Raw genomic sequence first — 13,118 nt, forward strand, 5'->3', positions numbered from 1 at the left:
CTGAACCCCTCAGCTATACAAGACAGCTGGGATTCGGGGCAAAGGGAGATGAGGTTTGGTTTAAATTTACCAGTTTTACTAGTTGCGGGAGAAAGGAAAGGAAGAGCGACAAAGTTTTCAGGGCAGAAGGCGTGGTTTGCAGGCTGGGCTTGGGTGGGGGCCCCTGCCATTCCGGAGAGGGCCCTGGAGGGTGGAGGGGGAATTTGGAGGAGACTCTATGATTGGAGCCAGGCTGTGAAAAAGAGAAACTCAAGGATCAGAGGCTCAAGGGCAGAGGCAGAGGGAGGGCGTTCCACCCACAAGGAAGGGGTGAGGTGGCGGTGCAAAGGGCTCATGCACTCAGCTGGAACGCAGACTCTGGCCTGGACCTGGGCCTCTCTCTGGCATGGCCCAGAGGAGGTCACTGGCCAACAGAGATGAAGCCTATTTCTCCAGCTTCAAGTGGTCTTTAGTCCCCTGCCCAGTCTTCTTGCAGTGCACAGCATATGCTCCCAGAGCAAGGCCAAGGAGTCAGGGCCTTGGGGTTGAAGTGTGGACCCACCAAACCCTGCCCCAGATCCCACTCTCATCATCCCAGCTCCAACCTGTTTGCACCCCTACCCTGGTTTTGCTTTGTGAAGATCCTGCAGCTCAGACTTTCTTTTCCCAGCCCTGCAGGTAGGTAGTCTCAGCCTCCTCCAAGCTGTTCACATTATTTTTACAGCCCACGACTTCTCAGATATTCCTCTCCTCCTCCCCAGTCTATGGTCCCCCAATTTTCTCTCTGCCAGTAATTGCTTAGGAATGGAGATGGCAGCTCATCAACAGATCTTGATTGCCCATATATTTTTGTTGCCCCTGAAGCTGCTCTTCCTTTATTATTATAATTATTATTTTTATTATTCACCTGAGCTGGAGAAAATAAAGTGGAAAACAGCTAGGAGGCTGAGGATCCCATTCTTTCCGGGCAGAGGAGACAATGTGGGGGGAACCAGTTTAATGTTTTTTCTAAAAAAAAATCACATCATCATACAGTCATGTTTTAATTAGTATTATTAATATTAATATGATGAAGTAACTCTGTACAAGGACTATATAAAGGGGAAAACGTGCTAAAGACAGCTGGTTGAATAGGAGGGCGTACTACAGAGAGCTGGGGAGGGAGAGAAGAGAGGCCATCTACCCACAGGGACTACACAAGGTACTAGCAACAGACACAGATAACAGGACACAGATTGACAGAGAAGTTCACAGAAGTCAAGTTTAAAGCAACAGGAAGAGAATATTGCATATCTTTGTCCCTCCACCCTTTGGGAGTCTTCTGGTCTCTCTTCTTTCTCTGTTAGGCGGTGGGAGTCAGGCTGGAGTGGTGCAGATGGATTCCAGCACCACCACCACCACCCCCCAGCCCTTGAGGTCACAGGAGGGGCTGCATCAAGAGGTACATGGGTAAGCAGGCAAAGGGGAGAGTGCTTCAGACCCAGCACCAGCAGCCGGCTGGAATGGCAGTGATTGCTGCAAACTTGCACATCAGTGGAACAAGTTTATGTGGCTGGGGAAGTGTGTCAGGTGCCCAATGGAGGATGGGAGCATGTGATTATATGGCCACTCTACAGGGTTGTATCTGGGGATATGAAGCTGCCTGCTTCACGTACAGTCAGGAGAGTGGGTTGGGCCCACTGGTGTGCTGGGCTTAGCTGTCCCTAGGAGTTTGCCTCTGCACAATCCTGTATAGGGACTTGAAGTTGTGTGCTGGTGGGAGAATGGGGGGGGGGTACCTTTCAAGGGTGTATTAGGGGAGACTCTTCCCAGGCAGGAAGAACTCCCAGCTAGCAGGCCAGTTCCACACTTCCCAAGCTGAGTTGAACTCCCATCAGTCCCTTGCTCTTGGCAAGGGTGGATGGATGGGAGGATGGGGGACTCTCACCCAAAGGGATTAAAAAGAAAGGCATATGGGAAGGCAGGCAAGTTCCTTCACTACTTCTCTCTCCTAAGCCAGGCTGGGGGGTAGGGCTGGGGGCGGGCTCGGGCCTGATAGGGGCTGTGAATAAAAGGCCCTCCGCTGGAGAAGCCACTCTCTGGCCTCCAACAGGTCCTGGAGATGTGCTCCTCCCTCTGCTCTGGTCCTTGTACTCCGAGGCTTGAAGCCCAGAGGCAGAGGCAGTGGATCCTGAGACAAAGGGCCAAGTTGGGGAGAGGGTGGAGTGGGAGACAGAAAGGAGTTGGGTGGGAGGCTGCAGTGCCTCCTCCTTCATTGTCACCAGCCTGGGAAACCCGGACTGAGCAGGGCCACTGTGGCCAGTAGCCCCTCTAGGGGCGGATTCTCCTCCTGCCTCATAAATTATGCCAGTCCAGCCTCTAGCCCGGCCGTGACCATGAACGCCAGCGGGAAAGGGAGAATTAGCTCCGGCAGCCAGAAACTCTTCCGCCCGCCAATCAATGCCATGCTCGCAGTCCCTTTCACAGCCTCTTGGGTTTCCCAGAGGGCCAGGTGGGGGTCCCTAGAGTGGCTATTGAACCTGAGGCTGCATCTCCTTAGCCTTCAATTCCCGGCTTGCGGGGCTTGCGGTTCTGGTCCGCAGCTACTTAGGGGGCAGGAAGAGAGGATGGCAGCACACCCGTGAGCAAAGGGGCTGGCAGAAGGCTTGGGAGAGGGCTGGGGATCAGGAGATGCTTGGACAGCCTGCCCTACAGAGGACATAAGGCTGTGATCGCCTTGTCTGAAGCCAGGTCTGCCAACCGTTCATGCTTCTGCCTGCTCTGCCATCCAGGCTGGGAGGACCCAGACACTCTGGACATGGGCATTGCTGACCATTCTGTCCTCCCAAACCGCACTTCCTCCTGGATTCCCCCACTTCTTCCTGCCCTCCCAGAGCTACCCTGTCCCCTTCTACTCTCTCTGATGCCCTCCACTCTTGCTCCTCCTGTCAGCGGCTCCTAATCCCAGCAGCGAATTCTGGGAGACTTTGTTCCTCTGTCCCCACCCTTGCCTACTCCTGCAGGCAGACTTCAGATCACAGAAGGGAAGTGGTGGGAGCAGGCGCCCGCCCGGGTCCTCAGCCTCAGTCTGCCTCAAACCAACCCTTCCCCGGTGCCTCACCTTGCCCTGTCTCTATCCCTGGCAGCTGTGGGCTTTCTGTCTCCCTGGCTGGGTTCTTCCCTTCTCCCTGGGGCCTGGCAGGACCTGCTGGGGGTGTGTGAGAGGGAAACACGAAGAAAACAGACAAGAGGACGTCCAGAGAGGGCCTGCCAGAGACTTCTGGCATCCTAAGCGGGGAGCCTGTGTCCCAGACAGCGCCCCCTCTTGCTCTCTGCCAGAGACAGGCTCAGTCTGGGGCTGGCTCCCTTGTCTTGCCCCCTAAAAGAAAGAGAGAGCTTGCTCCCTCAACAGAAGTCTTTTCTTTTTCATTCTCCGGTTCTGAAACCAGATCTTGACCTGCTGGTCACTAAGATTCAAGCGGTCTGAGAGTTCCCTCCGGCGCTGCCGTGTGATGAACTCGTTCACGAGAAATTCGCCCTCCAGCTCGGCCAGCTGCAACTTCGAATAGGGCTTGCGCTTCTTCCGTGAGCGGCTGTGGATCGGGTACCAGGGCGTGCCTGGGTGGAGATGAACCAGGAGCGAGGGTTGGCCAGAAGACCCAGAGGTGACAGGCGCAGAGCCCTTGCTCCTTCCCGAGTCCTCTTCACCTTGGCCTCACGCCCAACCCCAAGCCCTTCCTCTCCTGACTCCTCTCTTCTACGCAGACCCCACCCCTACCAACTCCCATCCTTCCTCCTCCTCCTTTTCCTCCTTCACTTCTTTTCCTTGCTTCCCCAACTCTACCTACCACTGCAGTATCCCTCACCCTTCCATGTTCCTCTTCCCTCCCTTCTCCCCAGACCTCTTCTCCAGGGTTTCCCGGACCCTTCCTCTCACATCTTCCGGGATGGGGTCCCTGATCTGCTAGAACAGACATGAGCGAGTGGCGAGAGTTAAACGTCTCCGCTGGCGAAAACATGCAGGTAATGGAGGCTGTGGGGAAGCGGAGCTAGAGGCTCTGGAGGAGCAGGGACCAAGCTCGGGGCCTCACCTTCCCACCCCCCAGGCCTGGGGAAGGCTCGGTCCAGAATTTCCCTTCTCCCGAGCTCCCTTCCCCCTCCAGCCGCGGGCTAATGCAGAAGGGAATCTCCTCAGTTCTTTTATGGGGATATTTACATGTTTATAGGGCTCCCCAACCCCCACTTCTTTTTAAAAGAAGTGCTTCCTCACCACACATTCTGTCACCCCAGGCGGCCCCAGCTCGGTCCTAGCCGGCCCGCCCCGTCAGACGTCCCGCCCTGAGCGCGTCTCGGGAGCGGGCCGGGGTGCTTACCGCTGGCCGAGAGCCCGCCGCCGGGGTTTAAAGGTGACACCAAGCCGCCGGGGTCGCCCGCGCCGGCGCCCTTGTTGCCCTCGTTGAGCAGGGACGACCCGGAGTCGGATTCCAGCGACTGGCACGAGGGCGGGTCGTGCGGGGGTCCCGCACCGCCGTCGCCACCGCCGCCGCCGGCCGCGTAGTCGTACTTGAACCCGAGCGCAGGAGGCCCTGACGGCTCCAGCGGCAGAAGCGCGGCCCCGGGTCCAACTCCCGGGCCCGGGTCGCGCCCGCGCTCCTCGCGCTTCAGGGCCCCGCCGCCGCCCTCGGCGCACGGCTCGCGGTAGTAGCCCTTGCTGTCCTCCACGCGCGCCAGCTCGCACGTGCGGCCGAAGGGCGGGTTGAGCGACACGGGGCTGCCGAGGTAGGGCTGCGGGTAGCCATTGCACGGCTCCGCCGACGGCCAGGGCAGCGAGCACACGTTGTCGCGGCGCGGGTAGGACAGCGACGGCAGCCCGGGCAGTTGCGCCCCGGACGCGCGGAAATTGGGGAAATAGAAGGTGTCCCCCGTGTGGATGTTCACCAACGGCCCCACAAACCCGGGATTCAGGAGATTATGCTCTCCCATTTCCGCGGGGCCCGACCGGCAGCTTCTACTTTATTGCTATCTGACATTAAACATAGTTAAACCTGCACCGGCCACCCATTGGCCGTCCAACTCACGTGGGTGCCGCCGCCAGAGGGATGGGTGGGGACAGCGAATCCCCCCCACCCCGCACCAATTCCAACTTCCCCCTTCCCCAATTGGGGGGGGGGGGCGCACGAAACGCGGGGACAGATTTATTCGCTGGTTTCTAGTTTTTTAAAGAAATCATATAAAACCTAACGCAGAGAGCGAGCCAGTCGCCCGACGCGGGGCAAGGGGAAAATAGCCACACCAAAAATACCCGCACATACACACTTCTGCACCCTGCACCCCCCACCCCATGTATTATCTTCTCACCAACAGCTGGCCCAACACAGCCCGTCCCTCTTTAATTAGCTCCTTTATTAACTAAAACCGTTGGAATTTACAATATCTCCCCAATAAATTACTATTAGATATTGTGTCATATAAAGTTTACTGGCTGTTTAAGGAGACGGATGAGCCCTTTGGCTCGGGGTTTATTTACAGTAGAGGCGAGTGGGGTAAGGGCAGGTTCTCCTGCTGCTGTCTTTCTCGGCCCTGTGGCTGCTGAGCTTTTCTTCTTCAGCTCTTTCTCCTCAGGAATTGGGGGAGGCATGTGGGGTCCTTTCCTCCAGGAAGGACTCAGGGAGCATTATTAATGTAGGGTCTCCCCCCCACGCTGGGAGCCACCCTCGCCTCACGCGTCCACTCAACCTGTAGAGAAAGGATGCAGAGGGAGGCAGAAAAAGAAGGCGCCCAGCTCTATGTGAACCTGCCTACCTGCTCTTGAGAATGTGGGCGCTTGGACTGCTCTTGACCGTGATTCTGTGGGTCACAGGGGCTTCTGGGGGAATCTCCCAGAGTCTTTGCAGGAGAGTCTCCGGGCCCCTAGCAGAGCTTGGTTGGCCTGGGAAGCTCCTGACACCCACTGTGAAGAAGACATTGGCACCCCCTACCTGGCCCAACCTGCTCTGGGACCATCAGATAGCAGTGCTGAAGCCACTAGGTGTGCTGGGAGCGAGGGAAAGAACTGCAGTGTTTATGGTGCTGGCCTCAGCAGGTCCGCCGGGAAAAGGCTTGAGTACCCAAAGCTGCCATTGGTGAGACTCATCAAGGTAGGGAAATCACAAACCCTTTCCACAGATCATAGTCAAGTGGATTTTAAAAAGAGAAAAAAAACACACACACACAAACCAACACACACATAATACAAAAACCTTCAAAAGTAGGTGTATTCTCTCGGAGCCTAGTAGACAAAATAGTCGAATTTCCATGTGATTATTTCAGTATTTCAGGCTCCTTATCCAATGCCCAGCTTTAATAATACGAGGTGAGATAAATAGTTCAGGAAACATCTAAATATGAGAAAACACCAGAAGATTTAGAGAAGATTAGAGACTAAGAGACTCCATATGGGAGAGAAAAAACACACCCATGTAGGTGAAAGTTAAATGCCTGAGCAAAAGCCGAAGCAGACCGGAGCAAAAAATTCTCATCTCCCTTTTTCTCTCTCTTCTCTGCAGGACGCAGAGGAGAGAGACGCAGATTCTTAGAATTCCACAGCTCCGGGCGATTTCATATCCCAAACCATAGCTGCTCACTCCCCAGAAATGCGTCCTTGCAGGCGTCGCCCCTCCGGCCTGCCCTGCCGGCCCCACAGTTAGACGCTTCGCGTCTGCCCCTTCCCCGCCCTAGCCCTCCAGGCTGCCTCGCCAGCCGCCGCCCCCCCACCCCCACCCAGGAGCCTTTGGGAGCCCAACTTGCCTAACCGAGACCAAGCAGTGGGATGCCAGCCTGGCGCAGTCACCTCCAGTCAGAACCGCAGGAACCCGGCGCCAAAGAGTGGGCAAGAGACCCGCCTGGATTGGCCTTATTGTGACTGATTAAAGGGCTGCGCGGCTGCAGAGAGGAGCATCCCTCAGCTGCAAATCCCACGTCACAGCACCTCCAACACATTATTTATGCCTCCTTTTCATGATGCATTAATGAGCGCCACTGAAATTTTAATTTTTAAAAAATTTATTTGCGGGTTATTTTGGTCATAAAACAAAACAAGGTGTGACTTTAATATTGTCGCAGTTTTCAATCAGAACATTGCGCTGGCGGCGAGGTCTGCAGGCCTCGGCTCACGGCCGCTATTGTTGGTGTGAGAAATGCCGAGCTGAGCTTTGCGGAATAATCACTAGTTCCCGTGAGGCTTCTCCCCCTTCTCTTTTCCCTCCCCGAGGACCGCAATCTTCTAGAAGGGGGACCCCAGGAGGAAGGTCTCAGCCTCTCCCCAGTCCTCCCGAGCTTGAAAATACCAGGCCTAGACCTCTGCTCGCTGCCCTCGGGCCAGCCGCCCGGCACACAGAGCTGCGGCCACAGGGCGGCAGATGCAACGCAGGGGAAACGAGGATGGAGTGAAGGTTTCCTGCACTCGCAGTTTCTATCAGACTGATTAGGCCCCGTCAAAAAAGGCCATTTCCCCAGGTTTGGGACTCTGTGAGCACTGGCACATGCTTAAGCCCCCTTTCTTCCGAGCTTCGGACCATAAGCCTCTCAGGGAGAGCTGCCAAGAATCATCATAGAAATTCGCATCTCCAGTGTCCTGTTCCTCGGGACTCAGTGTGAACCTAGTCCTAGGGGTTTACAGGATCGCAGCGAGCACCCGGCCAACATAAAGCGCTCAGCCTCCCGTGGCACCCACCGCGGTTCTGTTCGCCTGTAAGACACCCGCTGCACGCAGCTCCCTTCCTTAACCACCTCAGACAAACAGCCCCCAGAGCGCCGCTCTCAGCCTGGGTCCCCAGGGCCGGCGGGAGGCTCGGGTGCGAGGCTTCAAATCAAATCTAAATCCAGACTCGGCTAGAGCTGCTAGCCCTGAGCCCAGTGGGGCTGGGAACGGATGCTGGGAAGGACTCCCTGCCTGAAGCGCTGGACAGCCGCGTCTAGACCGCGGGCTTAATCCGCTCGCACTTCGCAGCCGCCTGCAAAACTATAATTGGCCGGGGACCTCGGCTCCGGAACCGCGGAGCGATCTGTACGTCCACGCTCCTGCACGTTCCTCAAATCACAAGGTTAGAGGAGGCGACCTGCTTGCTAGCGTCTGAGCCACGGCTTCCTGCTGCAGCTGGTCTTGGCTCAGCCATGCCCCTCTCATTAACTCAGGGGCTAATGAAAACTGAAGGCCCGGATGTGGTCCAAGGTTTTCCGTAAAGACCCGTGGCAGCCCTCGTGCTTCCGCGCATCCACCAGCTGGAGGCCCTGCCTCCTCTCCCGCGCCTTCTCTGCCTGAGCCTCCATCCCTCCCGCATCTTCGAGGCCTTCTCGCGGGGCCTCGAGTCGCTGCCACCGCTGAGCCAGGCGAGAGGAGCTGATTATAAAATCTACGCCGGTTCTGGTGGCGGGGTCAAGGCGGCTGCGCAGGCCACCGCGGAGCAGCTGTGAGCGGCCGCGTTCGGGCTTCCCGGGGTCGGAATGATGCAGCGCGGCGGTGCCGTCTTCTCCCCGTCAGTGGAGAGGCCGCGGTGGCCCGGTTCAAGGTCACTGTCTAGTTTGCGGAGAGCGGCTCCGCCGCATATGCAAATGAGGCAGCGCTTGGGCCCTGAAGGAGATCTGAGTAGGGGCTGAGCAGGCAGGGAGAGGGGAGATGAAAAGCGGCGAATGTGGACGGCTTGGGCCCCCACCCTCAGGCCTCTCTGTTTCACCCCTTTAGGGCAGTTGGGCTTGCAACAGGGCCTTCGTCGGATTCAGACCAGACAGAGGTAAAGGAAGGGAGCTCCTCCAGAGGTCGGAGCCCACTTGGTTCCCAGGTCTTCCTCTGGGACTTACAAAAGAAATCTGGGAGGCCCCTTCTCCAGGTATTGCCTTCTAAGGACCTACAGCCTGGAGGTGGGGGCGTTAGAGAAGCCTTGGGTGAGGGGGCCCAGTCAGGTTTTTAGGCTCGAGCCAGCAGCCTGGGATCAGCAGCGTCCTCATGTCCTTCGTCCCGCAGCTCCTTCTGAGCTGCCTCCCGCCGCAAGACCCCAGCCCGGTTGCCACTCAGGAGACGGGGAAGGGGTGAGGAGTCCTGGGGGGAACCTCTGGGAAGCCATCTCTCCACCTCTCACCTGAGCATCCCCAAATGGGCCATCTTTCCCCATTTTCTGTCTTTCCGGCGCGCTAATAGTTAAATAGTTGCGTGGCTCTGACATTTTCCACCTCCACCAGCAGAGGATCTCCTCCGCCTAGTGAATTACTGAGTGTCAAGAAAGGTGTGGGGCCAAGTTAAAAAACACACAACAGCACACCCTCATCAAACGCCACACCCACAGCCGCCTGGAAGGGGGCCTGGTCTCCGCAGACCTGGGGCTCCAGGTGGGGTGAGGACGACCCCCGGACCCCCCTGCCCCACAGCCGGCGGCTGGTTGTGACCGCGGCCTCCGTCCAGGCCTAGCTCTGGGCAGCGGCTGAGATCTGCCTGGGGTCTGTTCTGCCAGCTACCCAAACGCTCCCCCGGAGTCAAGCCCCCAGTGCGGGGTGGGGCGCGCGGGCGGGTCGGAGTAGGGGCCACGGGCCCAGGAGGCTGGTGGTGGTGGTGGTGGGGAGGACGTGCTGTTCACCCCGAGGATGTCTGGGCCGGAAGAGCGGGGTCCACTTACCTTTGGAGACGGAAGAGGTTCGGAAGGATGCGGGGCGGGGGCTCTCAGCCTCTAGACACCCTCTCCCCCTTCCCCAAGACCCGCCGCAGGCCAAGCCGAGGTATCTGAGGAGGGCGGGGCGGAGGAGGGGAGGGAGCCGCCGGCGGTCGGCGCGCGGGAGCTGAGCTGCGAGCATCTCTGGGGAGGCCGCCTTTTATGGTCGTTATTAGCGCCCCTGTCTAGACTGAAGACGACACCTCCTCTGTGTGTAAACAGAGGCGGCGGGCTCTGGCGGGAAGGGGGGATGGCGCGTCGAGGGGGCTCGCGGCCCTCCCCTTCTCTGGCCACCGGAAGATCAAGGCCTTTTCCCCCCTCCCCCCTCCCATGTACTCCTTGCGATGTCAAGGTCAGAAAGACCTAGTCACGGTCAAGGCTAAAAGAGGAAGAGCCTGGTTGGTTGCGAAAGGCTCTGGCCCCCTCCTCCTCCCAGGAGCTCCTCGCTTCCCAGGGCCCCTCCACCCTCCCCCAACGCAGGTCTGGATACACATCTGATCCAGCAGTTGGAGGTTTTTGAGGGGTGGGCTCAGGCCAGCAGCCTGGGATCAGCACCGTCCTTACCCAGGCCACCTGAGTCACACCCTGGTGGATCCTAGCGCGGGGAGTTCTCTTTTGAACAGAGGGGCTGTCGCCGCGTCCCCAGCTCCAATCCCCTGAGCCATGGAGAATGTCAGAGGGCTGTCCCTGCTGTACTCCCTCACTGCTGACCCAGCTGTCTGTGGATCAGCCGCAGGAGCAGATGGTCTAGAGACAGCAGTGGAGGAATCTCCCGAGAACTGCTGGCCTTGCTCCCTCAGGTGGGTTCTTGGCTGTGGGACTGCGGCTGAAAGGCCCCGTCTGCTGGCCCGGGGCCTGGGGATGAAGATGTTGGTGGGGAAGGACATGGAAAGGATGTAACTGAGCCCTCCCTGGCAGCCTGGGAGAGTGGCCCCCAGATGGAGAGTCCTGTGAGGCTCCAGCCCACCCCCATCCAGGATCCCCGGTCCTGACCTGGTGGGGCATGACGGGTGGAGAATGCCACCTCAGACTGTGAGAAAGACAGCAGGGGCTTCCATCCCAGAGGGGAGGGCTGTCTCCAGGAGAAGCCTCTGTGCTCACAGCCCTGCTATTCCCTTGCACTCTCATATTTATTGCAGCCTGACTCTCACACCAACATTAGGAGGCTGGCCTTAGAAAGAAAGCCTTTTTATAGATTTGAATAAAGAAGAGAAAACAATTCTATACACTGAGAAAAGTGCCGGCTGGCGACACTCCTACCTACATAGTTGCACACACAGGCAGTAAAGGCTGAGGAAATTCTCCACTGGTCAAAGGCTCTAAACACACACACACACACACACACACACACACACACACACACACAACTTGACAGGAATGTCTCACAGAGTCCCCAGTGAGAATGCCAATTCTTGGAGGACAGAAAGGTAAGGGACCAACATGATCAGGAAAAGAATAATACATTTTCACAACGTTGCCACCCCAGAACACACAGTCACACAATACCTGTCTCACATGGGAGTTCCCATTCTCATGCTCACTTACTTTTATGGGAGAGGCATCTTAAAATTGATCCAGGCATGACAATTCCCCAAAATCCATTCAGACACATTTAATCCAGGGCTTGAGAGGGTCTTAAACACATTGGGACTCACAAGGACTCAAAGAGACTTCAGTCTTTGCCTGGGTTACCAGGGTCCCAGTGCAACCCCAGTGAGCTTCCACAGGCTTTCTCCTTCTCTTTTTAAAAATTTTTTTATTGATTTCAGAGAGGGACAGGGAGAGAGAGAGATAGAAACATCAATGATGAGAGAATCATTGATAGGCTGCCCTCTGCACACCCCACACTGGGGCTAGGGCTGGCAACCCAAGGCATGTGCCATGGAGTGGGGGTGGGGTGGGGATCGAACCATGACCTCCTGGTTCATGACCTCCTGGTTCATGATCTCCTGGTTCATATGTCAAGGCTCAACCACTGAGCCATGCTGACCAGGCTCTCCTCTTTTTCATTGCCCTCTTCTGGGGCTTTAGTGCCGGTCCCTCTGTGTGTGGAAAGATTCACTCATTTGATTATGTATGGGTTTGTGTGCAGAAGCGGAGGGCCCCTCAGAGAACTCTAGACTTCTTCCCCCCGCCCCAGTCTCCAACTTCCACTGTGTGTACATTGCGTGTTGTGGGACTGCCCAATGCATCTTCAGAGAGAGGTGGGGACCATATCAAGAGAGCCCCAGACCTCTTATCTATTCAGTTTCTTTTTCTGATCAAGCATACATTTAATCTTCAACTCTTTTCATCTCAAGGGAGACTCTGGTTTTGGGGAAAGGTTAGGGTGGTGGATAGGAAGAGAAAGGGGAGATAGAATTAAAAATGAACCTTATTCCTGGGAGATTCACTTACACCTCCTAAATCTCTACTTCCCAGCACATGATTCTTTGATAGTTAACCCAGAGTTAAAATGCAGTTGAACGGGACTGGTGCCATATCAGTAGCAAAGCCTCCAGAGATGGTGAATTCTCCAGGCTCTTTGTCTCTCAGACTCCCTGTGTGTGCATGTGTGTGTTTCATCCTCAGAAACATTTATTTATTTCAATAAAATATTTAAAACTTCAGCCATCAGGTAAAGGGAGACCAGAGAATGCTAATTTCCAATTCAATGCCTCCAGTCTTTCTGTGTCTCAGGAGAGGAAGAATATTATATATAAAAATTGCCGCAGTAAAGATTTAATCCAAGATAACATTGTTTTAGGCGATGTTGCTTTTTAAAAGTCTCCTAACCTGACAATTTAACAATCTCATTAACTCTGCCAGATAGGGAGATAGGCATGGACTGACTCGACAGAAAAAAACAAATTAGTGGCAGGGCCTATGGGGCTCCAGATTGCTTGAAAGACCGAGGTTTCCAGGAATGCTGGAGAATAAAAGTGGGGTTGCTTTAGTGAACTGGGGGCTCCAGGGACCCTAGCAGCCTGACCTCTCTACATAGGTCATTGGGGAAAGAAAGAGTGCAGCCTGGGAACACCGAGCAGGGCAGGGGTGGCGGTGCGGACGTCTCCCTAGCCTCAGCCCTGAACTGGCTGTAGGAATTTGGGACCCTCTACAGACAGTAGGGCCTCCAGTTAGCTTTCCACTGCTGTCACTACAGCATTCAGCTCCAGCACCCAAATCCAGATCTGAGCCCCAACTACTAACTGAAATAGCAAGTGTTTTTCTCACTCACCTGCTCCCAGGCCTTTTCAGTTGCTGATGACATCCTTCTCTCCATCAGGATGGAAAAAACTTTTCTCCTGTCTAGATAGTTTCAACCACCCAAAGTTAAAAAAAGAAACTGGAGCAAAATATGAGTCAGGGATCTTCCCAGCTGGGGTGATGGCTGTGCTCTTCCAGTGCCCATTCTGGCTGAGTCAGGGCATCAGAAACTTCTCTGAAGAGCCACTGGAAAGAGAGGCTTCAAAAGACTTTGAGCAATAAAATCAAGGCCCAAAA

At 55.9% G+C, this 13,118-nt stretch overlaps 1 protein-coding gene across 1 annotated transcript; it reads right to left on the minus strand.

The window, feature by feature from the left end:
• Positions 1–3,337: 3,337 nt before the first annotated feature.
• Positions 3,338–4,941, minus strand: HOXC12 (homeobox C12). The gene is made up of 2 exons (XM_036297706.1): positions 4,332–4,941; positions 3,338–3,576 (listed from the first exon to the last, which is right to left on the minus strand). The coding sequence occupies exons 1-2, from the start codon at positions 4,939–4,941 to the stop codon at positions 3,338–3,340; spliced, it is 849 nt and encodes a 282-aa protein (XP_036153599.1).
• Between the last annotated feature and the right edge of the window lie 8,177 nt (positions 4,942–13,118).

The sequence above is a fragment of the Myotis myotis genome, unplaced genomic scaffold (assembly GCF_014108235.1).
Source record: "Myotis myotis isolate mMyoMyo1 unplaced genomic scaffold, mMyoMyo1.p scaffold_m19_p_3, whole genome shotgun sequence".
NCBI lineage: Eukaryota > Metazoa > Chordata > Mammalia > Chiroptera > Vespertilionidae > Myotis > Myotis myotis.

What these genes read in the sequence shown, in the direction of transcription:
- HOXC12 (XM_036297706.1), bottom strand. Translation starts at nt 4,941, where the DNA reads ATGGGAGAGCATAATCTCCTGAATCCCGGGTTTGTGGGGCCGTTGGTG. An exon ending in CGGCGGGCTCTCGGCCAGCG is followed by an intron (nt 3,577 to 4,331) that starts GTAAGCACCCCG and finishes ATCTCCACCCAG; the next exon opens with GCACGCCCTGGTACCCGATC.